Source organism: Bombus affinis, chromosome 8 (assembly GCF_024516045.1).
Source record: "Bombus affinis isolate iyBomAffi1 chromosome 8, iyBomAffi1.2, whole genome shotgun sequence".
Lineage (NCBI taxonomy): Eukaryota > Metazoa > Arthropoda > Insecta > Hymenoptera > Apidae > Bombus > Bombus affinis.
In genome coordinates this window covers 7,013,086-7,036,993 of record NC_066351.1, presented here as the reverse complement: position 1 = coordinate 7,036,993, position 23,908 = coordinate 7,013,086, and the positions used below count along the sequence as shown (strand labels likewise).

The 23,908-nt window shown below is 28.8% G+C and overlaps 5 protein-coding genes across 13 annotated transcripts; 2 read left to right on the top strand and 3 right to left on the bottom strand.

Annotated features, from left to right (window-relative positions):
• Positions 1-412: 412 nt before the first annotated feature.
• LOC126919873 (sorting nexin-6) lies at positions 413-6,063 on the bottom strand. Of its 3 annotated transcripts, XM_050729528.1 has the most exons (11): positions 5,917-6,063; positions 5,739-5,789; positions 5,382-5,597; positions 5,179-5,300; positions 4,960-5,096; positions 4,562-4,869; positions 4,305-4,487; positions 4,134-4,151; positions 3,538-3,601; positions 3,365-3,450; positions 413-3,295 (listed from the first exon to the last, which is right to left on the bottom strand). In XM_050729528.1, exons 1-11 carry the CDS (start codon positions 5,920-5,922, stop codon positions 3,245-3,247), a joined length of 1,242 nt encoding a protein of 413 aa, XP_050585485.1. In that variant the 5' UTR covers positions 5,923-6,063; the 3' UTR covers positions 413-3,244. The 3 variants fall into 3 exon arrangements, with proteins under 3 accessions (XP_050585485.1, XP_050585484.1, XP_050585487.1); XM_050729527.1 differs by lacking the exon at positions 5,917-6,063 and having other exon boundaries at positions 5,739-5,909; XM_050729530.1 differs by lacking the exons at positions 4,134-4,151; positions 5,917-6,063 and having other exon boundaries at positions 5,739-5,909.
• On the top strand, positions 6,037-8,714 carry LOC126919881 (ER membrane protein complex subunit 2-like). 5 transcript variants are annotated; one of them, XM_050729552.1, is made up of 8 exons: positions 6,037-6,186; positions 7,279-7,321; positions 7,431-7,544; positions 7,622-7,772; positions 7,845-7,988; positions 8,076-8,232; positions 8,312-8,407; positions 8,473-8,714. In XM_050729552.1, exons 2-8 carry the CDS (start codon positions 7,288-7,290, stop codon positions 8,644-8,646), a joined length of 870 nt encoding a protein of 289 aa, XP_050585509.1. In that variant the 5' UTR covers positions 6,037-6,186; positions 7,279-7,287; the 3' UTR covers positions 8,647-8,714. The 5 variants fall into 5 exon arrangements, with proteins under 5 accessions (XP_050585509.1, XP_050585507.1, XP_050585511.1 ...); XM_050729550.1 differs by lacking the exon at positions 6,037-6,186 and adding an exon at positions 6,617-6,764; XM_050729554.1 differs by lacking the exon at positions 6,037-6,186 and adding an exon at positions 6,617-6,764 and having other exon boundaries at positions 8,460-8,714.
• LOC126919870 (tRNA (guanine(10)-N2)-methyltransferase homolog) lies at positions 8,709-11,491 on the bottom strand. Of its 2 annotated transcripts, none has more exons than XM_050729521.1 (9): positions 11,071-11,488; positions 10,934-10,999; positions 10,604-10,849; positions 10,393-10,527; positions 10,058-10,321; positions 9,857-9,995; positions 9,588-9,786; positions 9,377-9,503; positions 8,709-9,283 (listed from the first exon to the last, which is right to left on the bottom strand). In XM_050729521.1, exons 1-9 carry the CDS (start codon positions 11,134-11,136, stop codon positions 9,122-9,124), a joined length of 1,404 nt encoding a protein of 467 aa, XP_050585478.1. In that variant the 5' UTR covers positions 11,137-11,488; the 3' UTR covers positions 8,709-9,121. The 2 variants fall into 2 exon arrangements, 1 of the variants encoding a protein (XP_050585478.1); XR_007711804.1 differs by having other exon boundaries at positions 9,188-9,283; positions 9,377-9,531; positions 11,071-11,491.
• A 1,711-nt stretch (positions 11,492-13,202) lies between these two features.
• On the top strand, positions 13,203-19,184 carry LOC126919849 (uncharacterized). Its single transcript, XM_050729477.1, has 2 exons — positions 13,203-15,689; positions 15,907-19,184. The coding sequence occupies exons 1-2, from the start codon at positions 13,203-13,205 to the stop codon at positions 17,572-17,574; spliced, it is 4,155 nt and encodes a 1,384-aa protein (XP_050585434.1). The 3' UTR covers positions 17,575-19,184.
• A 477-nt stretch (positions 19,185-19,661) lies between these two features.
• LOC126919863 (BRCA1-associated protein) lies at positions 19,662-23,256 on the bottom strand. Of its 2 annotated transcripts, none has more exons than XM_050729509.1 (6): positions 22,693-23,256; positions 21,901-22,188; positions 21,609-21,798; positions 21,209-21,527; positions 20,686-21,110; positions 19,662-20,615 (listed from the first exon to the last, which is right to left on the bottom strand). In XM_050729509.1, the coding sequence occupies exons 2-6, from the start codon at positions 22,164-22,166 to the stop codon at positions 20,235-20,237; spliced, it is 1,581 nt and encodes a 526-aa protein (XP_050585466.1). In that variant the 5' UTR covers positions 22,167-22,188; positions 22,693-23,256; the 3' UTR covers positions 19,662-20,234. The 2 variants fall into 2 exon arrangements, with proteins under 2 accessions (XP_050585466.1, XP_050585465.1); XM_050729508.1 differs by having other exon boundaries at positions 21,901-22,171.
• Positions 23,257-23,908: the final 652 nt, after the last annotated feature.

Below are 23,908 nucleotides of genomic sequence, written 5' to 3'. Positions count from 1 at the left end.
TGATAAAATATAACGGGTAGAGATTCTGTGTTTAAATTGTACCATTATCCCTGCATCCCATTTGGAACCCTATTTCTTCCACCTCAGGGGAACGCCAGGACATTACTGGTTAAGAACACTTGCATCCCATTTGGAACCCTTTCTCTTCCACTTCAAGGGAACACCAGGACATTTCTGGTTAAGAACATTTGTATTATCCTTCTGGAGAAGAAAAGGTGAGCTCATGATTTCTTCTTTATCCAAAGACACACGTATTTTCTCATATTCGTGGTACATTACTTGAGTTCAGTATTCGAAGAAATTAATTAAACTTGCGTTGTAGAGAAATGAAGAGAATATTCGAAGAAAAGTTCAATCGTATAAGGTTTTGTATTCGAATAAGTATTCCATATTATATCACGCAATGTTATCCTTTGTTTCTTTTTTTTTTTTTTTTTTACTAATTTCTTTGCCTCTCTTATTATATTTTTTTTTATTATTGAAATATCATAAAATAAAAAATATCTCACATAGCAGCACGTGAATGTTCGACAATTTAAAAATAGCAACAATAATTCAGAAAGCTCTTCGTCATAATACTTTTCAACTTTCGATGAAAAAACGACGGTGAAAAAAACGTGTAGTACAACGAAAGATGAATAAGTAACTTCCTATGGTAATATTAAATGAAATACCTTTTTGTATTATTTATGTCGAAGTGGCACAATTGTAATAAAATATAAAACGTCTTTTTAAACACATAATAATAGTAGAACAAATCTGTCATCGAAATATTCGAGCAACTTAATATTTTAGCCAGTCGTAAGATATTTGATTAGGCATTTTTATTTGAATCGATCAGTATAATTAAAGGCAGATATATTGAAAGCAAAAAGTATAATTATATCGGCAATATACTACGAATCAAAAGTATTCAGTTAAATTGAACAACAATAACAAGATGAAAGTTTCTTTCATTAACTCTAACAATATTAACAAAGTGATAAAGAATACAATCTGTCAATAAAATTAAAAAAAAAAGATAGTAACATCAAAACAGCGCAAATAGAGATATAATAATCATGTTGGATGGAAAAAGTTAAAATATATGGTTGTTAAAAAATTTTTTAAATTAAAGAAAATCTTAAGAGTACACAAAAAAGATTAAAAAAATTGTGCTGGAAACAGATATATTGAATAAAAACTGAGCATTTCAAAAAGTATTTTTAGATTTATTACAAAATTGAACATTGGAGTATACTTATATATACAGTATACATAATTCTTAATTTTCATACATCACATGATATGAACTAGAAATTTGAGTTTTCAGAATTCCATTAGAAATACGAAATCAAAAGCAGAGCAGTATCAAATCAATAATTTTTAACTATTTTTAAGTTCGACTTTCTTTTATTTAGTAATCATCGCTAACAAATAAATTTTTCTGTTAAAATTAAAATTAAATTTAAAATTAACGAACATTGTATCATAAAAAAGTAAAAAATCTAATAAAAAGCGTAGATTCATCTATCATTCGTTGATGCAAATCTTTTCAGTAAAATTCAATATTACTATCTCATAAACATTTGATGTATAACAATAAATACATTCTGTAAAATATTTGTTAGACATGGATCGTTATTAGTTTTTTTTTTTTTTTTTTTTTTTTTTTTTTAATGAAATATAAAAAGTGGATATATTAAAATACGTGATTATTTTAACAAAGTGTTTGTAAAATCTGTCTTATGATGTATGTATGGTAACCCGAGATGAAAATCATTATTGCATGATAAACAAATTTGAAAGTGGTCAATAATCTAATTGTTCTACAAATTTTAGGATATATGATTTATTTTAACACTAAATTAGAATGATATGTAGATCACTATGGCGATACTTCAAATTAATTCTTAAAAACTTAAGTAATAAATTCCATTTAATGATTCTCTCAGTAAATGTTTGCAATCGTATATAAGAGCAACGAAAATATTTCAAATCAATAAAAACATAAATCATTGCCTACATATTTGCTTTAGTTTTTTTTAATATTTTTATTTTCTTTCAATTTTTATCTTTGGCAAACTTCGATAATTCTATTATTAAACGCATAATCAGATCACATATAATTATCTAATTTTAAGGTCCCTTTACTCTTATCCCATTACTCATTATATTTATGTAATTTTATTGAATAAACAAAATATTGTAAATTGATTTAACAGTATGCAACATGTTAATCTACATATAAAAATCTTAAATATTCACTGCATATGCTAATTTATATTTATCTTTTGATTAACTTAAAAAATATTGAAAAATAAGATCACTTAAAATAACATTTGTATTACTGCTAGAAAATTCACTTTATAGCATTTAAATAAATGAACAATCGCTACTTTTTTTTAAGTTCCGAATTTCTTTTCAAACGAGTTATTAATTATATGCACATGCTTGCATACATAGAATCGTTGTATACAGGACGTATCATAAAATGTAATAAATTTTGGAAATAAAAGATTCTTTAAATAAAAACATGATTTTTTTAGTATTTGTATATATTAATTAATATTCTTAATAATTAATAATAAAACCAAAATATATATAACACCAATATAATTGCAATAAGTTGCATTATAGTGTTTTCTATAATATTTAGTTTTTCAATATTTTGTATATACATATTCCAGTATTTGTTTAATATTTGTTTTATATTAAATATATTTTATGAGTTTTATAAAATGTTCAATTTCTTGCAAGCATTTTGTTTTAAATACACACGTAGTGCTAAGTTATCTTATTTTCATATCACGAATCTCTTATTTCCTTATGACCATTTCCTAATCATCACTTACTTCCTGTTCCATTAAAATACACTACTATATAGAATGGAAAGAAATCTTATAGCTTATATTAGATCAATATAAATCTGTAAAAGAACTTGACAAGAACCAATATCTTGATTACATTATTCTATATGAAACTGAAAAAAAACGATATAAGAAAAAAATAATTGCTTTTTAAGTGACGATTATAACGTATACATAATTTTTTATAATTTAGAAATATTAAACAACACATAATACAAATTAATGTCATATGGAGCTCTTTTGTAATTAATAATACGATTTTTTTTTTTAGATAATATAAATCTAGATAACAAAAAATATATATTTTACAATACCATTACATTGCTATAATTTTAAATAGATTATCTTCGTATAGATTACGCAGTAATCTTCGTAATGAGAGTTATAAAATTGGATCACTCTTCTCGTAAAACAGTTAAACATTTTTTGAGCAATTCCGCGTGTGCCTACAAACAAAAATAGAATTTTTAAACAATGAGCAACTATATATTAAGACAGAATAAAAGCATTCTTACTTTTGCATGTTTTATTTCAAGTTCAGTTAATTCAATAAGATTCTTTCTAAAAGCAGTTACCCTCCTCGTTTTGAAATCCACTAATTCTATAACGGAAATTAATACATTATTTAAATCATTGTGATTGTTTATTACATAAAATAAAGCATCATAATATAAGCATCATTCTTTACCTTCTTTTCCCTTTTCTGACATTTGCTCAAATTTTTCACAGGCTTCTGTTTGGGCTTGTTCTGCCTAAATCAACAACATCCAAGGATAATTATAAATTCCACAAAAGTACATAATACTACCAATTTTAAGAACTTTCGTAATTCTTTTTTAACAATTATGCTTGACAAAAAGCACATGCAATATTTCGAATAATTATATTATTTTAAAATAACGTGTATTTTCCACAATTTTATTAATAAAATATGACCTTCCAAAATTAATTTTTTATTATTTGTTTTATTGTAATATTTTATAATATTTTTACTTTTTATTCGAGACTAGATATGTAATGTCAATGCAAGAAAAAAATGTTCATGCAAATTTATTTCATGCATGTTTAATTAAATAATAATCTAAAATATATTCACACTAATTTCAATCTCTTCCTTTTTCTCCAACACATAGTAACTATATTAATTCTGCGAAAATGTTCGTATATATTGTTTATAAAAGTAATACGATTTATAAGGTAAAAAGTATATATCCTTTAAAACAAAAAATGATATTAGAATTATACACTACAAGGCGGCAAACATACAAATGGAGAAAAACACACCTCAGCAACCTCCACTGCCTTGATGAGCAAAAAGATGAAATCTTTAGTTAGATATACAATATATACAATACATACACATACATATACATATATATACTATATTTAGTAATTGAAGTAATCCGTTTGTTATAAATACTACAATAATAGAAATGTCTCAAGTAATATACTTACAGCATGAACATCTTTGTTTTTGGCACGAGCTTTCTCTAGAGCACGGTTTGCAGATTCGTACGCATGTAGAGCTTTCAATCTTCTAAACAAAAGCCGTTTAGCTGCAGCTGTATCCCTCATGTAGTAACGTAGAGTGTCTGATAATTTTAAATCTTCATCAGATGCTACCCGTCCCTCTACTTTCTATTACATTGTAACATTACAAATGTAAATAATATGAAGAAATAAATTAAATTAGTTAAATTGAAAAATCTTACCCTTAATTTCTCAAACATCTCTGCTATTTTTGTTAAAAATCTTTCCAATTTACCATTATCAGTTGTAGCTAATTGCAAAAGATTTGTAGAAATTTTAATATATGAATCTGCTACATCTTTATGTTTAGCAGTTTGCCGATCTGCACGAGCTGTTGCTTCTTTTAAATTATGATGATAGGTTTGTAAAAACGACATTTCTTGATCAAAGAAATCGTTTACATCTTTTACTGTTGCAGACAAGTAATATTCATCTGTAGTAGTGGAAAATGATTTTACCAAACCACCAAACATTTCCATTTTATTTTTCCCTAGAAAAATAAAAGATTTATACCTTTTATTCATATTACAGACAATAAGAAAATGCAGAATCTTCCTTAAGGAATTAACATAAATTTTACCTCTCACACAAAGATCTTGATCATATTCCAAAAACACTCTTAAATTATGATCATTGCGAAAAACTGGATGATGTGCTAATCTAGTCAAAAACATCTCATGCATAGCAACAGTTTTTTTAAACGTTGCCAAGTATTCACTGTAAAAATATCAGTATATAAATTTATAGTTTTGGGTCATTATGATTGAAATATATTTTAATATTTGTATATATAACTTACGCCTCCAATTCCTGTTTCATTTTATTAAATTCCTCACGTGTCATGTTACCCTCACCCTCTCCAAGTTTTTGTAACTTTTCACGAGATGCATCAAAATCTGGTCGTGGTGGACAAGGAGGAATCTAAAGATGCATATTTTTTCTGTTCATTGTTTAAAATTGTAGTTATATATTTAATATAGGTCAAAAAGTAAATAAACATACAATATAACCAGCATATTCTTCATTCTCCTCGAATCGGTCATGTAACCATACAAATTCTTCATGTTGCCTTACAACTAAGTTATCTGGTTTTTGAAATTCTGGTAATGTAGTTGTTGTATGTACAGTGAATTTTACTTTATCCTTTTCACTAAGAGCATCTGAAATATCCACCTGTAATGACTTATCAGAAAGATCTACATTGTCAGTATGAATTGTCTGTAAATAAAAATTGCCAAAATTAGAACAATTAAATTATCAAATATAAACGGTAGTTTCACACATGAAAAAACATTAATTTTCTACTCAATGTTATTTTACATAATAAAAAAAGAAATAACAGGAAACTAATGTAAATACCTTTTTAGGAGGAACATTATTTAAAATGTCAGCAGCATCGCATATGCCGTCCTGAAACATTTTTTTTAATTAAGAACTGTATACTAAATATTTACAATAAAGTAAAGCTTAAACTGCACAGTATTAGGATTCGCTGGGAAAGCAGATCGGTGGATAAATGATAACAGGTTCCACCTACCATCATGGCGTCCAAGCGTCTCTGACACGTTCCCTATTTTATCGTATAGAACTATACGAATTAAACTGATACCGATCTTATTTGCAGAGTTAAAAAATTGATCTTATACATTCGAATGAAATTACTTTCTTCTTATTCATATATATATATGCCTTTTAGAATAACCATTAGTAGAAAATTTTCTGCAAATAAAATGAACTTAATCGACACATGAATGTCAAAATGTGGTATTCTTGAAGTACATGTTATCAAATCAGCTGTGAGAAAAAAGTAATGAAATGTAATCAGAATACTTAAAAACTAAATAAAATATAGTTTTGACAAATTTAAAATTATTTTCTTTATCAAATATGTACATAACATTAATCATTAAATTTCTATTGAAAAACATAATTTGTTAATCTGTTGATAATTTTACATTTCAGAAAGAATAAACATAATTAATATATTAAACACAGCATTTTGTGTTTTTCTAATATTATTTGTATTTGTGTAAAAAACAATATTTCCAATTATTTGCTATATCAATTTAATGTCAATACTTTAATATGATAATATAATAGTAAAAACTAGAAACAATAATGATAATAAAAATGTATGTATTTTTGTAATATGTTGTAAACTATATATTATTTTTTATACTTTTCACTTATTTTATAATTTAAGAAAATGACGTACTTCAAATATCTTACTGAATAATTTTGCATATATAGCCTTGAATTACTTTTTGATTCTTGATCGACCTGTGTAATATATGTACATGATCGATTTAATTTAAGGCTACGTGTACATTGATTTCAGTCAATACTTTATTATAAACTTGTTTTTATTACTGCAATTACTTCTACGTAAGTTTGAAATACCTATAATGCTTTATATTCTGAGATTCTACTGCACGAATTATTACACTGTAATAATAAATTTGCTCCAAGTGTATTGCAATTAATAACTGTTAACATATAAGTACATATTTGTTTTTATATCTTGTTTAACTTGTGTTAATATTTCTTTCTGTGTTATTTATATATATTTAACATATATTCTTTGGTATCTAATCTTTTACTTATTTAGGTTATAATAAATAGGTTATAATAAGCAATGTATTTACAAATTCATACATATGTATTTATATATTATAATATTATGTATACTTGTATGAAATTTATGATATTAAGGAATGGTTGTTACCATAAAAATATTCAGAATTATGTAAAGTTGTAATTTTTTTAGTATTTGATTAATTAACTTTATATCTTCTTTTATGTTTGTACATAATTATAGTTGCTTCATGTATAGAATATTATTTAATACACTCTATGCACAAATCTATTATATATTATTTATGACATTATTTTTTTTAAGACTTCAACTATGGCTGATCAGTATGATAATTTATCATGGAAAGGTAAGTTAATAAAGAACATAGTTTAATTATCTATAAGTTTCGAATTTTAATTTATTAATATTTCAATGTAATTATTAAACTTTTATTGTTATGTTTTTTATATATGTAGAAGTACGAGACATGTTCAGGACATGGAGAGAGGATAGTGAACGGCGAAGTAAAGATGTAGTTGATCTGTGGGAGTCTAAATTAATGGGAAAAATTGATCAACTTGGCAATGAGAGTAAGATGAAGTAATTTTTTATAAGATATTTTTAAAATGGTGTTAACTTTCTACAATAATTTGTAACTTTTAAATAGAATATCTGGTTTTGGAACAAGTCTGCACAGCCGCATTGGATTGTGATCGTCGTTCTTTAGCAGAATATTGCATTAAAATATTGAAAAGAGAATTTCCTAGCAGTTTAAGAGTCCATAAATATCATGCTATGCATCTGGAAGCTTTGGAAATGTAACAATTTATGAAATAATGATTATTTGTCGTATATTTCTATGCCATATAAAAGAAGCTAAATATTTGTAGGTATGATGAAGCATTAGAAGTTTTGGATTCTATTATAAAAAGAGATGAAACAAATGCAGCACCAAGAAAAAGACGTATAGCTATATTAAAAGCAAAAGGTCGGATATCAGAAGCTATTAAGGAGCTTACAGAATATTTAAAAAAGTTAGTGTTTAGTTGAAATTTTTTTGATGTTTTAAGTTTTTATCTTATTATATTAATCATAGATTTTATATCCTTCATGTATTATAGATTTATGAGTGATCAAGAGGCATGGCATGAATTATGTGATCTATATTTACAAGAGCAAGAATATTCTAAAGCTGCATTTTGTATGGAAGAACTTATATTACATAATCCACATAGTCATTTAATTTATCAGAGATATGCAGAAATAAAATATTCCCAGGTAATAAATATTTTTTATGTAACAATACCTGAAGCCTCAGAACTTTCACTGAAATAGTAAATATTTTACTTATTATTAGGGTGGATTTGAAAACATGGAATTAGCAAAAGCATACTTTTGTCAAGCTGTAAGATTAAATCCAAACAATATCAGAGCTTTGTATGGTTTACTGTTGGTAAGAATTAAAATTAGAAAAAAAACATGTAGTGCTAAACTCTTACTATAAGCTTAAATTTTTAGGCAACCAATAATATTGCCGCATCACCTAAATGTCCCTCTTCTAAAAAGAAAGATGCAATAAAATTATGTGAATGGGCAGCTATTCAAATTGAAAAGCATTATGGATCAAAAGTGTCAAATGAAAGTATTAAAACACTTGAAGGATTATTAGGTCAATTGCAACTGGAAGTTTAAGTATACAAATTTATATGTATGTATGTGCTGTAATGTATGTAAATGTACTGTTCATTCCTTACAATTTACACGCATATATAATTTATTATTTAATACAAATCTTTTGACATAAATAGTTTTTTAGTATGTCAAGTAAATTTGCGAATGTATATTAAAATATTTACTATCCAAAATACAGTAAAGTATTATTTACCTTATTTAAATAATTCTTAAGGTCATTTAGTAAAAAGATTATAGAACTAAATGAAGAAAGTTCCTTATTCTTTTCATAATCTCTAGAAAATGTTAGAAAATGACATTTTATTGATGAATTCAGAATTTTTCTTGTTATGAACATTATACTTTCCCGCACATGCCCTGTTTTATTTTTTAAAATGCACATATGGCCATAAAAAGTAACAGTTTAACAAAATTTATATTCTCAAACACGAATTTGAAGGAAAATAAATGTTTGTTACACGTAAAATAATTACAGTCATCTTTTTGGATTTTCTTTATTATTCTGTTCCCAAAGTTCTCTTTTCTTTGCTTTTTCTACAGCTTTCTTCATTCGTTTTTCCCTTCTACTTTCATTTCGTAATGCAAAATATTGTTCGCGGAAGTCGATTAAATTGGTAGAAATTATTTCATCTGATTCCTGAAAGAAAAAATTGAGAATTTTGATCAAATTACTTTTAACCTTTTTTTAGTAGTTATATAATAGTTGTATAATATAGATTTTGACACATACCTTTGGATCTTTTACCTTTTTATAAGTCAATAACCTCCGACTAGTATAATTACTAAGTACTTGTTCTGAATTAGCTATTAATTCCAAACATGGATGTGTTGGTAACTGATCCTCTGAATATTGATCTCTATAAAAGTAGTATTTTATACTTCATTCTATAAAAATAAATATTGTAATATCGATAAACAACTTTTTATAACCTATGACTTACCTAAATAAAGGAAACCAACATACTAATCTACCATTTAATTTAAGATGTTGAGCTGCAAAAGTCAATAAATCCTTGTATATTTGAGGTAAATCATAACCAATTTTAGATGGTATATGAGATGAAGCTTGATGTTCTTCTATCACTGGATTTAATTTAGTTGTACCTATCCGTTCTGTTGCTTCTCTGATACCATAAGGAGCTATAATTAATAAAGAGATGAAGGCTTTTACAATACGACTTATAAGTTAATGAAAAGAGCTGATACTTACGGTCTGTTATTATAGCATCTATACACATGTCAGAACGCCATAAAGGATAAGAAAAGTCTGATACAACTACATCAATATAGTATGATCTTTTTCCATATTGACTCATATTTGTAGCAATATTTTCATCTTTTTCCCTAATCTGGCCATTATTTTAATAATTATTTAATAACATCATTCAGTATAAGCAAATAAATTTTTTACCTTTTGTGATATCCTACTAGGCCTTGTACGCCCATGCAGCATTAAAAAATCTATATCTGTTCCCAATGTATATCCTCCAAAATGAGAAGCAGCAACTAATAAAGATCCAGTACCAACAAATGGATCAAGCACAATGTCTCCCTTTTGAACTTGAGCTTGATTAGCCATTATTAATGACAGTTGAGGATCCATAGACGTATTACCAATAAATTTTCTGGTTTTCAGCGATAACTTTCGAATTAAATCTCTCTGTCCACTTGTAATCTAAAATTTCATTATAAAATGTAATATATATGTAATAAATTGATGTAACTGTATAATATAATTATGCATACCCATCTACCAAAAAATAATTCATATGGTTCTTTAGGGATGTTATTAGGATCTAATCCATAAAATTCTATATAACATAATGTTGTATCTGGATTATTTAGTCTTACTGGTCCTTGTAATGGTAAATAACTGAAAGACTATTTATTACAAAGTTAGATTAATATCAAAATTTTACATAATTTCAGTTTACAAATTTATAAGTTATGTACTTACATCAATTTTATTTACTTTTTCACCTTGAGAAAAATGTTTACAAAATGTTTCAACTATTACTTTAAAAGATTTGTGTGGACCAGCATATTTATTAATTTCTGAAATTGGATAAGTTTTTAACTTGTTATGCAAATTTTCAACTTGTTTACTATTAGCCCACAACTCTAAACAAAATCGCACGCAGACTGCTCTGCTTGCAATTTCATGTGCCAGAGTTTCTGAAGGTAAATTAACTATCCAATAAGGCTATAAAAAAATCATTTATTGCATAGACAAATGTATTAAATATTATATTATATTATAGTTAACAAAATAAATGTATTTTCTTACATGTATGTTTAATTCAGAACGAGTATAAATATTTACACCAAACATACCAAGAATAGATTGCATTTCCTAAAAAGATGAAGTGTAAAAGTTTTATAGAATAAACAGGTAAAAATTAAATTAAATAAAAAATTACTTACAGCTGTACGAAAATCAATGTGTTCTTGAGCAAACCAAAACAGATATTTTTTCCACTGGTTATTCATTGTTATTGCTTTATATATATTTATCCATATTCAATACAAATTACATTATTTAAATTATAGTATTAATTATATTAAAAGTATAGCACATATACTCTAATATTGAAATATAGCTTTAAAATAATTTTGCATAAACTAATACAATTCAAAAATTTAAGTTGAAGTAAACTATTTGTGTTTATAATGCAGACTTTTTATTTTACTACATCATTTAGATTTTTCAACTAAAAAATTAAGTTTCTAACTTTAATATGAATTATTACATATTGATTAAATTGTAATTATATGTAACTATAAACATCATTTAGCATCAAGTAACATAAGATCTATGATCTAGACATTAACCAACGTGATCAACACAAAAAGATATTGTACACATTATACGCGCATGCTTAATCGAAACCATAGATAAATAAAATATAGTGAGTCGATTATTATTGAATATTATGCCGGTATAATATTATTATTATTTTTCATTATACAAAACAGTGAAGAAGCGCTCTTATTAGAGAGTAAAGTTGCTCAATTTATTTTACGATATATTAATCTTCTATAATATATTAATAGCATTAAGTATAATACCATACGAGGAAATATTAATTAAATCATAATATGTAGTAATAGAGAAGTATTAATTACAATTATTTTTATGATATGATTTACTAAAAATTGTTTAATAATCAAAAAGTGTCATGAGATATTATATGAAGATACAAATCTTGTAAAATATCAGAAGATGAAATATAAATTTCAACAACATAAATATGAAAGAAAAATAGGAAACGCAGAGAAGTTGCAAGAAAAAAGATGTACATAGCATTTAAATGCAAGAAATAGCATAAATCATATATATATATATGTATATTAATTAAATTATGAGCATAATAATACAGTAAAAGTATCTCTGGAAATACATATATACATATAATGTATAGAAACATTATATATTTAAAATAGTCGATAAAAGAGAAAACTATAATTTCTTAATCGGTAGATCTACAACATCGTAGCTAATAGAATAGCGTACGAGGGGGCGCTATATTCGTAGTAAAACTTCTTGTTGTTCTCATTCTAAGGTGAAATACTACTCGTCACTGTTTTCTGTTGTGTTTTTAGGCTGGAATCGGGTGAAAAACATGCCGTTTTGATAATCGAGTAAGAAACAAAAGGCTCTTAAAAAGAGTTGTTGTACAAAGGTTTGAGGAAGGTGCTGTATTGAAAACGTGTGTGAATAGTGCAGGTGTAATTTAATAAGAGCAGGGGAGGCTGGCGATTTAATAGGATATTGATTTGTCCGCGACTGCCTTGCTGGCTCCATCGCACACACAAACCAGGTAGCCATGAACGTCGATATTTTTGGGGCACTGCCTGGTGCAACGTGTCGGCCGTACATATGCCGTGCTCTAATGTGTTTGCAGGCCTGATAAAGCCCAAAATGCAGCCAGCCATTGGCGATATGTGTTAACGATATTAGACAAAATTACGGGTTACAACGACTAGGTACATCTATTACGATCATAACGACTATCAAAACGGCGACCAAAACGGCAACGACTACAACGATAACGGCGACGGCGGCGGCGGCGGCGACGACGGCGACGACGACGACGACGACGACGACGACGACGACGACGGCGACGGCGACGGCGGCGGCGGCGGCGACGACGACGACGACGGCGACGACGGCGACGACGACGACGACGACGACGACGACGACGACGACGACGACGACGACGACGACGACGACGGTGGCGACGGCGACGACGACGGTGGCGACACCGACGACGACGACGACGGCGACACCGACGACGACACCGACGACGGCGACGGCGACGGCGACGGTGACGGTGACGGTGTCGGCGTCGACGGTGATAACTACGACTGCAACTAAACAGGCAGCTGAGACGAACAGAACGATAATTACGACAGATACGACGAATTCGACAGTAACGGCAGTAACAGCAAGGGTGTCAATTACGAAAAGAATAAAGTGGTGTTATTACTTCATCGTGGATATTTTGCAGAGAATTTTGCATTGGTTGTGTTCAATGCAATAGTTGAGAAGTTAAATGTATAAAGAAAATACCTCAGACACAATGGATGCAGTAAGCAATGGAGCTTCAGGAAGTGCAGTGGCTTGTCCAGTTTGTACCCTCTATCTACGTGAGGGTATCAGCTTACAAAGACATTTGGATACTCATCCAAAAGAACAAGTCATCGAAGCTCTTATCAAAGCTAGTACCAATTCCTCAAATGTGCAACAGACGCAGTTATCATCATCAGCACCTCCAGCATCTCCAGCTATACAATCATCCCAAAATACACCTCAAGTTGCACAGAATACTCATCTATCGGCTCAATCTCCATATCCTATAGGACCTATTTTCGAATGTCCACCTATCGGTACTGTGATGCCACCTCAGTTTGCTTCATTTAGTTATCAACAGTTTGTAAATAATGGCACTATGATGATACCACAATATGCAATGGCTCCACAAGCTAATCAAATGATGCAAATGCTGTATAATCCATATGGTATGTATCAGCAGCAACAAATACCAACTGTTCAAATGATTTCGCCAGTCACAGCCATACCAAACACCACTAGAGTCAGGCCAGTGGTAACTATGGCTGGTGAAACAACTGGTAGAACTGCCATTGCTGTACCTGTAAATAATTCCGAGCCAAAACAAATTTTACCTGAGATTTTACCTGAATCAGAGCAAGAGTCTGAACAAATGTTATCAGATATCAACCTTCCAGTTTCTCCTCCATCATTAAACGAAGATAATTCTATGCAGCAAAATGAAAGTGAAACTAGTACAATTCAAATAGAGCAAGAAGGAGAGGAGCCCCTTGGTTCAAGTACAGATCAGCATACTGTGCAAGATGAATATGATAGCATTCCAAGATCATTGGCAATTACTTGTAATGTCAATGTCACTACAGATGATAAAGTTGAGAGTGTACTGCCGGATATTGATAATGGGGAATCGTCGTGCGTTGTTACTACAAATATGCAGTGTAAGTCTATTCATTATGAATCGTCAGAAATGCAGGAGTATGTACACAGATATGAAGATGATGATGATAATAATAAAGTTATTATGCCTGAAGTATCACCAATGGTAAGAGAAAATGAAACAGAAAATGCAACTAATGAAAAAGTTCCTCACAGAGAAGAAATAAGCAAAAATGAAGGTACCTCAGCAGAAATGCCTGTAGAAGATACAGTAAAAGCACCAGCTCAGCCTGAAGTAGAACAATTAGAACGTCTTTTAATCACTATTATGGAAAATGAATTTAATAATACTCCACAGAAAGAATCCAATTTTGAAGATGATAAAAAGAAGAGTAAAGATACAAAGAAAAATACTTCTCCTGAAAGGGCTGAAAGTGTAATACATGAAATAACTAGTAATAATCCCATTGAATATGAAAACAGTTGTAAATCTGATGTAAAAGTAAAAGTTAATCAAAGCTCGGAAATTAATATAGGTAATGATGAAAATAAAAATTCTTGTCTTTTATACAATTATAAAAACAGTTTGTCTGCACCTCCATCACCTATTGTACAAAGAAGACCCCATAGAACCTATTCTGTTCATTCAGATTTTAGTTCAAATGAACACCTTAATTTTTATCCAATTGGTTTTGATGCAAGCACATTGCACGATGAGGAAGATGATGAAGATGAAAAAAATGAAACAGAAGATAATTTTGATGAGGCAGATATGGAAATAGAGGAAATACCTAGCCCACATACTCCTTTCATTAAATATGATGAAAATGCAGACAATGTTAGATCTCATACTCCATTATCTGCAAGTAGTGGTATTTCTGTATTAAGAGTTAGAAAGGATCTTAGTAAACCATGTTCACCTGCTTCTGTCCATTCATTTTGTCATATGGATGCTAATAGTGTAAGCCACGATGAAGAAAGTGATGTAGCAATGGATGAATCACCAGAAAAAGATCCTATTGATTGTTCTTTAGTTGAACAAGATGTGAAAGCTGATCAGTCAGAACTTTCCTTATGCAAAAATGAGAAAAAGATGGAAGGAGATTCTGCATATCAATCTGGAATTAGTGACCATATGAGTTCGTTTTCTACAATTCATTCACAACATTCTCAGCAATCAACATTAATGGATGAATCATATAACATGCCAAGTAAAAGTAATAATCATGTAAATTTATCAGAATCTAGTGATGTCGCAAGTAGTTCTGACTCAAAGAGTTTTCATTCATCTAAATCAATTATACAAAAACAATCTGTGGAACTCCTTAGTTTAAATGAAGATGCCCATGCAGGTCCAATGAATGTGTTTGAATTTGATGGGCTTCAAATCTTAGTTCCTAGTACATTCATAAGTGATTCTTCACAAAAAGCAGTTAGTGGAACCAGCCAACAATCTATGGCAAGTAGTGAAGGTGGAATAGGTATAGATGAAGAAGTTAAAAGCATTAATATGAGAGCTGATGAAACTATGCCTCCCAGAGGTGAACTATCAGAACAAGAAAGCAATGGATGTACAGAACAATCAGCTTGGCAGGTATGTAAGCTGGTCTTTGAATATAAATATATTGTTAAAATTTATTATAAATATTTCACATAAGAGTTTAATAGATTTATAAAATAACAAATGTTTCAACAAGTAATTTAAATATATATAATTAATTTAATACTGAATATATTGTGTAAACAAATTTTCTATAAAAACTGATATTAAAAGTTATGTTTATATTAACAAATTTATTCTGTATATTCAGTTATATGCTGGTCAAGAATCATCAAGAATGTCAACATCTTATGATCTAATGGCACGTGAAAGTTGGGAAGAATCTGATGGATCAGACAATGAAATTACAGGCCCATTATTAGATAGCAGATCTTTAGCAACACATTTTACATCAAGTTTATTTTTAGATCGAGATAGAAAAACTCCTACAAAAAGAATGTTCAAATGTTATCATTGCCCTGAAGTATTTGATTGTCCAAAAGAACGCAGAGTACATAGTACCACCGCGCACAAAGAAGCTGGTCCGAGTAGCAGTAGAGAATCTACAGAACAACCTGAAGTAAAGGATATTAAGTTATTGGATGGCCGTATGAATGTATTTGAAGATATTTTTGTACCAGGTTTACATGTTCAACAAGTTTATCACCAGCAACCACTGTTACATCAACTTCAACCACCACAATCATGTACAGATGTAACTACAAAAGTAGAATCTGATCAAAAAATTGAAACATTAGTAATACCATCAAACATTGAAGTGATCTGCACCCTTTGCAATCAGAGATTTAGTAGTGAAAAATCATTACAACTACATCATAGAAGAGTACATATTACAGAAACAACAAAACGAATTCGTGAGAGCACCAAGTGTCAGATATGTCACGAAGAATTTCCCTCGGTTCTATTGTACAATGCCCATTTAAAAATACATCCATTAGAATGTAGTCAATGTGGAAAGTATTTTTATAGGAAACAAAATTTCAAATTACACATGAAACGACATTTAGGAATTAAACCATTTCCATGTACTGTTTGTGACAAAGCATTTTTAACAAAACAGAAGTTAGATGAACATACCAATGGTCATACCGGGAATGCACCTGTTAAATGTAATCTTTGCAATGAAACGTTTCGTAGATATTCAAATCTAACACAGCACAAAAATAGACATCATTTGAATATAAAAAAGAAATTAAAAGATTACATATGTCATTGTGGTGAGGTTTTTCATACAAAGAAAAAGCTAGCTTGGCATAAAGAAACACATGATGAAAAACCCAAAGCATGTACATATTGTAATGAAAGATTCATTCACATGGCCAGCTTGACTAGACATATGCGCCGAGCTCATAATAAAAGGTTCGTTCCAGATGCTCAAAGAGAGAACGAAAATGTTGAGTGTCCTGTATGTAAGTGTATTTATTTACGATCTTCCTTAGCAGTGCATATGCGAGTACATAATGGTGAAAGACCATATGAATGTCAAGTTTGTTCTAAAGCATTTAGTACTAAGTGGAACTTACAATTGCACAAATGGACTCACGCTGCTCGTAGCACCAAACCTTTCAAGTGTAATCAGTGTAGTGGCGCGTTTTACCGGCACAGTGATTATACTGCTCATATGAATTCTCATAGAAACGTGCGTCCTTATACCTGTAATTATTGCGGAGCGCAGTTCATACGAAAATATAATTGTTTAAGGCATGTAAAGGAACATGAAGAGAACAAAGCATATACATGTGATGTTTGCAACAAAACTTTTCATAGATCATATTATCTGAAAGAACACTTGCGAGTACATTCAGGTGCCAGACCATATACATGTCATATTTGTGGAAAGTCTAGCGGTACGAAATCCAATCATAACAAACATGTCAGAATTCATCATGCACGAGAACCTGTAAATACCGAAAATTAAAAAGCGAACGAGATTTTTGATCCAGTTTGCTTAGTCAATATTTTTAAACATTTCACAATGCTTTATCTTAACGTTTTACCTCTTATTCTTCTATGTGCTGAAATTTTTTTTTTAAACTGAAGCAAACAATAATTCAGTATAAAAAAGGGATGCAATAAATGTAATATATCTATATATATTACATCTTTTACAAATCTCGTTCGTTTCTGTTATTATTTCTTAAATATTTTAATACAGAGATTTTAAACTTGAATTACCTGCTAGTATTATTACTAGCAGTATTTAACTAGATAAAAGGATTAAACTTGCTTTAATCATAAAAAACAAGAGGACGATTTTACGTTGTATTGTGCATTGTGCATTGTGCATTGTATGTTGCACTTCGTAAATTTTCGTCATATAGTCTACTCAATAATGACTCGAGACTGTAACTACTTAAGATAATAAGAAATTTTTAACAAATATTAACTGGTACATGTCTGAAGATTTGAATAACTTCCATAAAGGAAGACTATACGATGAAATGCTTTTTGCCAACTTATACTAATTAACTATTAGATAATAATAACTAACTGATCAATATTATGAAATCATTAAGCACTTTTATGTGTTGATCGTTGTACGAAATTTTTTTACAACTATTTTACACAAAGTATATATATTACGATTTTATGTATTGGCATCGAATGTGAGAAGGAACTGGGAGAATCGTATTTATTTGCATTGAATTTACTACGCATAAGCTCGTATCAATAATTAGCATTATTAATTATCGCAAGGTAGTTACGGATCTTAGTTATATTTATATATTTTGCAAAATATATAATGATTTTTATTGTGAATCATAATTCCAAGACTGATCGATGTTGGTTCCTCATATTACTCTCCGACATGCATATATTCACTATGTATATATCTTAATTTACAAGCAAAAACAATCGTGTTTGCGGTTATTTGAAATATTTGGTATAGTGATACTGTGACAAATATCTTAATAGTTAATTGTTTTATATTAAAATATTTGGTAGATCATGTATCATTTAATTTATAGAGAGCAATATGAATGAAGAGGCGCTAATATATTAAATATATCAAAATTGTGTTACTATAATTATATTGCGTTTGATAGACGTTTTGTTACGAAAACAGCTTCTCATAAACTGTTACCGTAAATTTCAACAAAACTACATGAAACATTTTTAAAATGGTTATACTGTTTTCATAACGTATTTTGAGTTTCATCTTGTTAATAGTTATTTAACAAATTATATTTTAGTTTCGTTAATAGTTAAATATAGCAGTTTTCTAATATCGTCGATCATTAAGCGAAACTTATTTGCATGCATGACCAACATCGACGTCCAAATGTGCAATCATTTAGTTGAACATATTGTATTCTACTTGAATGCAATTGTAGATAATGTAAATATGTATATCGGTTTTATTTTATAACTCAACCAACAAATTCTGTTGGGAACTAATAATTGTTTAAAAACGACTCCATACTCTTATGAGAATAAAAATAGGCTATTATCATAAAAAGAAACTATAAATCAGCAACATCTGTATACCTTAATAAAAATTATGTATTGAGGTACTTTTTTAAATAAGTTTTTCTTTGTATTTTTATTACAAGTACCAATACCATATTTGTTTCATGTTTGTAAATGGGAAATGTAATGTAAAAACAAATGATAAAATAAGAAAAAATATGTAAAAATATTGCAAATTGCGAATTCGATAAAAATATTTAGGACAAATGTTTTATGGATTTAAAAAAATGTGATATATTTTTCATTTGAAAAAGTAGGTAAATGAAAGATTAATTTTAAGTAAGTGTTATTTATTAAAATATAAGTGAAATTTATTTAAATGTACATACATATATGTATGTATCATGCAATTATTTTATGAATATTTAAAGAGTTAGCAGAAATTATTACTATTTATTAGAATATTTATTGATAAATTAAAGGACAAGTGTAATAATTTAAATACCATGTGTGTATACCTCCAAATATAATTCTCAGTTACTCGTAGAACTTTACTAATTTTAAAGTTGAGAAAGTGCGATATAAACAAAATCGTTTTTGAGTAATGTGTTTATTCTGAGATTCAATATATTTTACATTTATAAAATCATATTCATTTAAAGCATTTTTTTTAGAAAATAAGAAATTTTAGAAGAATTAAAATATTCGCTACTTTTACTTAAAATACTACAATCTATTGAATATTAGTACAAGTATAATTACAAATTAACAAAATAAAGCAAATAGTTCTATACTTAATATCAAACATTATGTTGGCAAAAATAAATATGAAATAACATCTTTTATTTTTGGGATAGATTACATTTGAAACTCTCCATATTACAGATTTCGTTTATATATATATAGCATCAATTTATATTTAAAATTGCATATATTAATTTTAATTCGGAAGAATTAAATATTAAAATGTATTCAGAAACTACAAACATCAGTAGTTTATAGCATTGATCATAATTTTTATATTACTATACTTCCAGGTTGCTGTTGCTTAAAATCAGTAAAAAAATTCAGCTGTTTATTTTGACATAAAAAGGTATGAAATCAGATTTTAATTTTTAGATCTGATTTGAAACTCAATCTTTTTACAGAAAATATCAGCGAATAACATCAACGTTTTTTACGAGATTTAGAAGGTCGAATGTTCTTTTTAGCAGAAGTAGAGGTTTCTGGAATTACTATACGACCTGAAGCTATTTCTTCTCGTAATTCTGAATTTTCGACTTTATTTTGAGCATCAAGATAAAACATTAAATCCTGTACTTGCTCTTTTAAATTCGTTATTTCTGTCTGCTTTGTCTTTTGATACTCGGTCATTTCATTTTGCAGCATTTTATATTTATCTTGCCAAGAGGCTTGATTTAATTCCAATGCTTTCCTTAGTTCCTTTTCTTCAGTTAATTCTGCTTGTACTTGTACCAATTTATTACTAACTTGCTGTAGTCGTTTATCCACATTTTGCTTCTCCCGAGTCAATGTTGCTAATTGTTCCTAAAATATGTAATAAAAACAATGAACTTTCTCTTTTAATTTTCAAGAGACACATGGTAATAAAAATTACCTTAGTTTTGGCATTTTCTTCTGATACTTGACCCACTTTTTCTCTAAGTTCTGTAGTTTGTAATACAGAATGCTGTTCTAATCGCGCTAACCTATCCTCGAAATACTGTCGTTGAGTTTCCAACTGCGATGTTAAAAGATACGTAAATTCTAACTGTACAGAATCTACTTTTTCTTCCATTGCTGCTCCTTCAGCTTTAGTTGCTGTAGGTCCACCTTCAACCATTTTTCCATCTTTATTTTGCAGTAATCGATGAACAAAATTATCTCCGACATAATCCCAAACTCTGTTATTTCCTAATTGCATAGCATAACAGTGATGTGTCTCACGATAGTGCTGAAAAGCATGTCCCTGGTGATATCGCGAACATCCTATATGTCCACATATTAGACAAATCCATAAAGCATCATTGCTTTCTCCAGTATCTAGAAAATATTTATACAGTTTTTATTTTATTTGTGATATTTTCACTAATTTCTCTTAATTCACTTCCTTTTATCTAAAAAAATTATTGTTTACATACTACATTCCATGCAGTAACTGTCTGCAAATGATTCTGGTGTTTGAGCATATCTACAAACTGGACATGAGGTATCTCCCCATTTAGCTAAACAACTTGCATGAAATGTATGGTTGCATAATATTGTTAAAATCCCGTCAACACTTTCGTCCATTCTCTCTAAACAAACTGGACAAAGTGGTAATTCTGTGTGTCCAGATAAAGGCATAGCGTTATATGTCACTTCTACACTGTACACAAATACCATGTGACAAATAACATCTGGTTCAAAAGAATTATATGGAGTGCCATTAAAGGAACCATAAAATTCTGTTGCTGCATTCTGAAATGTCATGTAAAATGTAATGTTATAATACAGTAAAATCAGTATATGAAGAAGATTTAATTCATTAAAGATAATTACAGCAGATTTGAAAGTAATCAATGCCATATATTGATTGGGACTACCATCTCTAAGTATCCTAAAATGCCGAACATCTTGATGGCAAGGTGCTGTAAACCTTAGAAGATCATGACAGGTCATTGTAGCTGGAACTGAGAGAATGCAGATAGTTTGGGTACGTTCTGCTGCATGGTGTATATCCGTTAATTTGCTAGAATTTATTAATATTATTATATATTATAGTACAAGATATAAATGATTGCAATTTATTATTTACATAATTAAATGATGCTCAAAATTAAAGAGTGCTCACTTTTCCTTATACAAGTGTATAATTCCTTTGGTCACTTCGACAAATGGGTTCCCAGAGATAAAATTGATTTGATCACAGGCACAGGCACTTGCACCAGCTATCTCTGAATCATCATAGGTATTTTCCTCTGAATTAGCTCTAGATGTTGAGCTAGATTTGCTAGTTCCTTGAGAAGGAAGTGCAGAGTCTTGATTCTCTGTAAGATTTGTGCAATTTTCCATGTTTATTTTGGATGGTTCTCTGCGACCCCTCATCTTAGTAGCCATTGCGCCTGGATTACGAAATCCACTGTGAATTAATCATGATACAAACAAGATATGATCTTTGTACTTTTAATAATTATTTGTTAACAATCTTCATATATTAAATATTTGATTTTAAGGTCTTTTAAGGTCTCGGAAAAAGATTTTTAAAAAATTAATAATATTATTCCGTTTATAAAGAACAGAACGTATAAAATAAAGAATTATGTAAATTTGAAAATGATATCTTACAAGCCTTACGTTTATTTGATCGTATATAATCAAAAAGATATAAACGTTCTTTCTAAAAAAATTTTATTTATTCGTGTATTCTCTTTCGGATAAATATCTTATATTCGAAGTTACATGAATTTTATAGAAAAAGGTAATAATATAAATACGACATTGTTATGACAAACAACATAACCTTAAAAGGATTTGTAAACAAAAAGATTAACCGAAGCGATTCATTATAAAACAAGTAGTGTATAAATAAGTAATAACAATTGAATGTTACTACTCTACTTATACGATACACATAAATATTTACCATTCGATTCTTCAGAATCCTCGTCAATAATCTCGACGCGAATAACGCAGAGAGACACCGAAATAGGAGAAGAATTCATCCCATAAAATAATACTTATCGCGCATTATTACAAACAAATTTATCATTGTGATCACTATTCTTAAGTACTTTGTTAACCCTTTAAGCAACCCCCATGATTAACTAACAATGACCTTACAAGGTGTTACACCGTTTTCGATTAATAGGTTAAATTTATCTTTCACTCATTGCTCTTATATTTAATTGTCACAGAAATTATTGTAGACGGATTACATTCTGATTGTGCAAACTTATGAATACGATGAATCATGGAAAGTCACAATTTGTTGTGTAGTTCTTTTCTCTTTTCGCTTATCATTCACCAATCAAATACAATATATTCTTTCAAATGGATAACTCCCACCTTTAAAAAGTAGTCAGTATCGCGCCACCTGATGTGCATTGTTATTATTAGAGAAAATACCTTTTTTATTATTATGAATTATGAATCTTATAAAGTCAGTACTAATTAATAATTACATATCATATTCATATTCAGTGTAGAAAAAATAAACATGATACAACATTGTTTTAAGAAGCGACAAAAGTTTTATTAAAATTTTACCAAAATTTTCTAAATTATTCTTTATAATCATTATTAGGGACAATATTATATATTCATTAAATATACAACATAATATAAATAGGCTTTACGTTTTTCTTTTTAGTAGTAGCTCTTCAATTTTTGAGCGCATATTAAAAAAAAATTGCCGCTAAAATATAATTGCGCTAAGAATATTAAATTAATTTCGCGAATAGAAAAATTTTATACAAGCCTGTAAAAAATATAAAATATTAGACACCATGGATTTCGAAGAAGCCTTACATATTTTTGTAATACTGAAACATGTCATTGTATAAATATAATAAAAACTCAGATAGATAACTTTGAAAGCCTAAGTCGCTATCAACCAATTTCGAATTAGAATGACTCTTCTTAAAAAAATAAAAAGAGGGTAAGCGTATAATAATGTTCAAAGGCTCCAATAAAAATTGTCTTTATCGTTATAATATTACGTTATCATGTTTGTTCTTTTGCGTACGACTTGAAAAATAATAATATATAATATTTCTCGTTTGATCCCGTATTAAGTATTTTATAAATAAAAAAGGACGATATGATGTCCTATAATATTTCTTAAATATTTTAAGAAAATA

What these genes read in the sequence shown, in the direction of transcription:
- LOC126919881 (XM_050729552.1), top strand. Translation starts at nt 7,288, where the DNA reads ATGGCTGATCAGTATGATAATTTATCATGGAAAG. An exon ending in TGATCAACTTGGCAATGAGA is followed by an intron (nt 7,545 to 7,621) that starts GTAAGATGAAGT and finishes ACTTTTAAATAG; the next exon opens with AATATCTGGTTTTGGAACAA. An exon ending in CATCTGGAAGCTTTGGAAAT is followed by an intron (nt 7,773 to 7,844) that starts GTAACAATTTAT and finishes AAATATTTGTAG; the next exon opens with GTATGATGAAGCATTAGAAG.
- LOC126919849 (XM_050729477.1), top strand. Translation starts at nt 13,203, where the DNA reads ATGTATAAAGAAAATACCTCAGACACAATGGATGCAGTAAGCAATGGA. An exon ending in CAGAACAATCAGCTTGGCAG is followed by an intron (nt 15,690 to 15,906) that starts GTATGTAAGCTG and finishes CTGTATATTCAG; the next exon opens with TTATATGCTGGTCAAGAATC.
- LOC126919870 (XM_050729521.1), bottom strand. Translation starts at nt 11,136, where the DNA reads ATGAATAACCAGTGGAAAAAATATCTGTTTTGGTTTGCTCAAGAACAC. An exon ending in AATTATTTTTTGGTAGATGG is followed by an intron (nt 10,322 to 10,392) that starts GTATGCATAATT and finishes ATGAAATTTTAG; the next exon opens with ATTACAAGTGGACAGAGAGA. An exon ending in AGATGCTATAATAACAGACC is followed by an intron (nt 9,787 to 9,856) that starts GTAAGTATCAGC and finishes TATTAATTATAG; the next exon opens with CTCCTTATGGTATCAGAGAA.
- LOC126919873 (XM_050729527.1), bottom strand. Translation starts at nt 5,798, where the DNA reads ATGTTTCAGGACGGCATATGCGATGCTGCTGACATTTTAAATAATGTT. An exon ending in ATAATGTTCCTCCTAAAAAG is followed by an intron (nt 5,598 to 5,738) that starts GTATTTACATTA and finishes TTTTATTTACAG; the next exon opens with ACAATTCATACTGACAATGT. An exon ending in TCAAGATCTTTGTGTGAGAG is followed by an intron (nt 4,870 to 4,959) that starts GTAAAATTTATG and finishes TTATTTTTCTAG; the next exon opens with GGAAAAATAAAATGGAAATG.
- LOC126919863 (XM_050729508.1), bottom strand. Translation starts at nt 22,771, where the DNA reads ATGAATTCTTCTCCTATTTCGGTGTCTCTCTGCGTTATTCGCGTCGAG. An exon ending in GGATTCTGAAGAATCGAATG is followed by an intron (nt 22,172 to 22,692) that starts GTAAATATTTAT and finishes TTCGTAATCCAG; the next exon opens with GCGCAATGGCTACTAAGATG. An exon ending in AAGAAAATGCCAAAACTAAG is followed by an intron (nt 20,616 to 20,685) that starts GTAATTTTTATT and finishes TACATATTTTAG; the next exon opens with GAACAATTAGCAACATTGAC.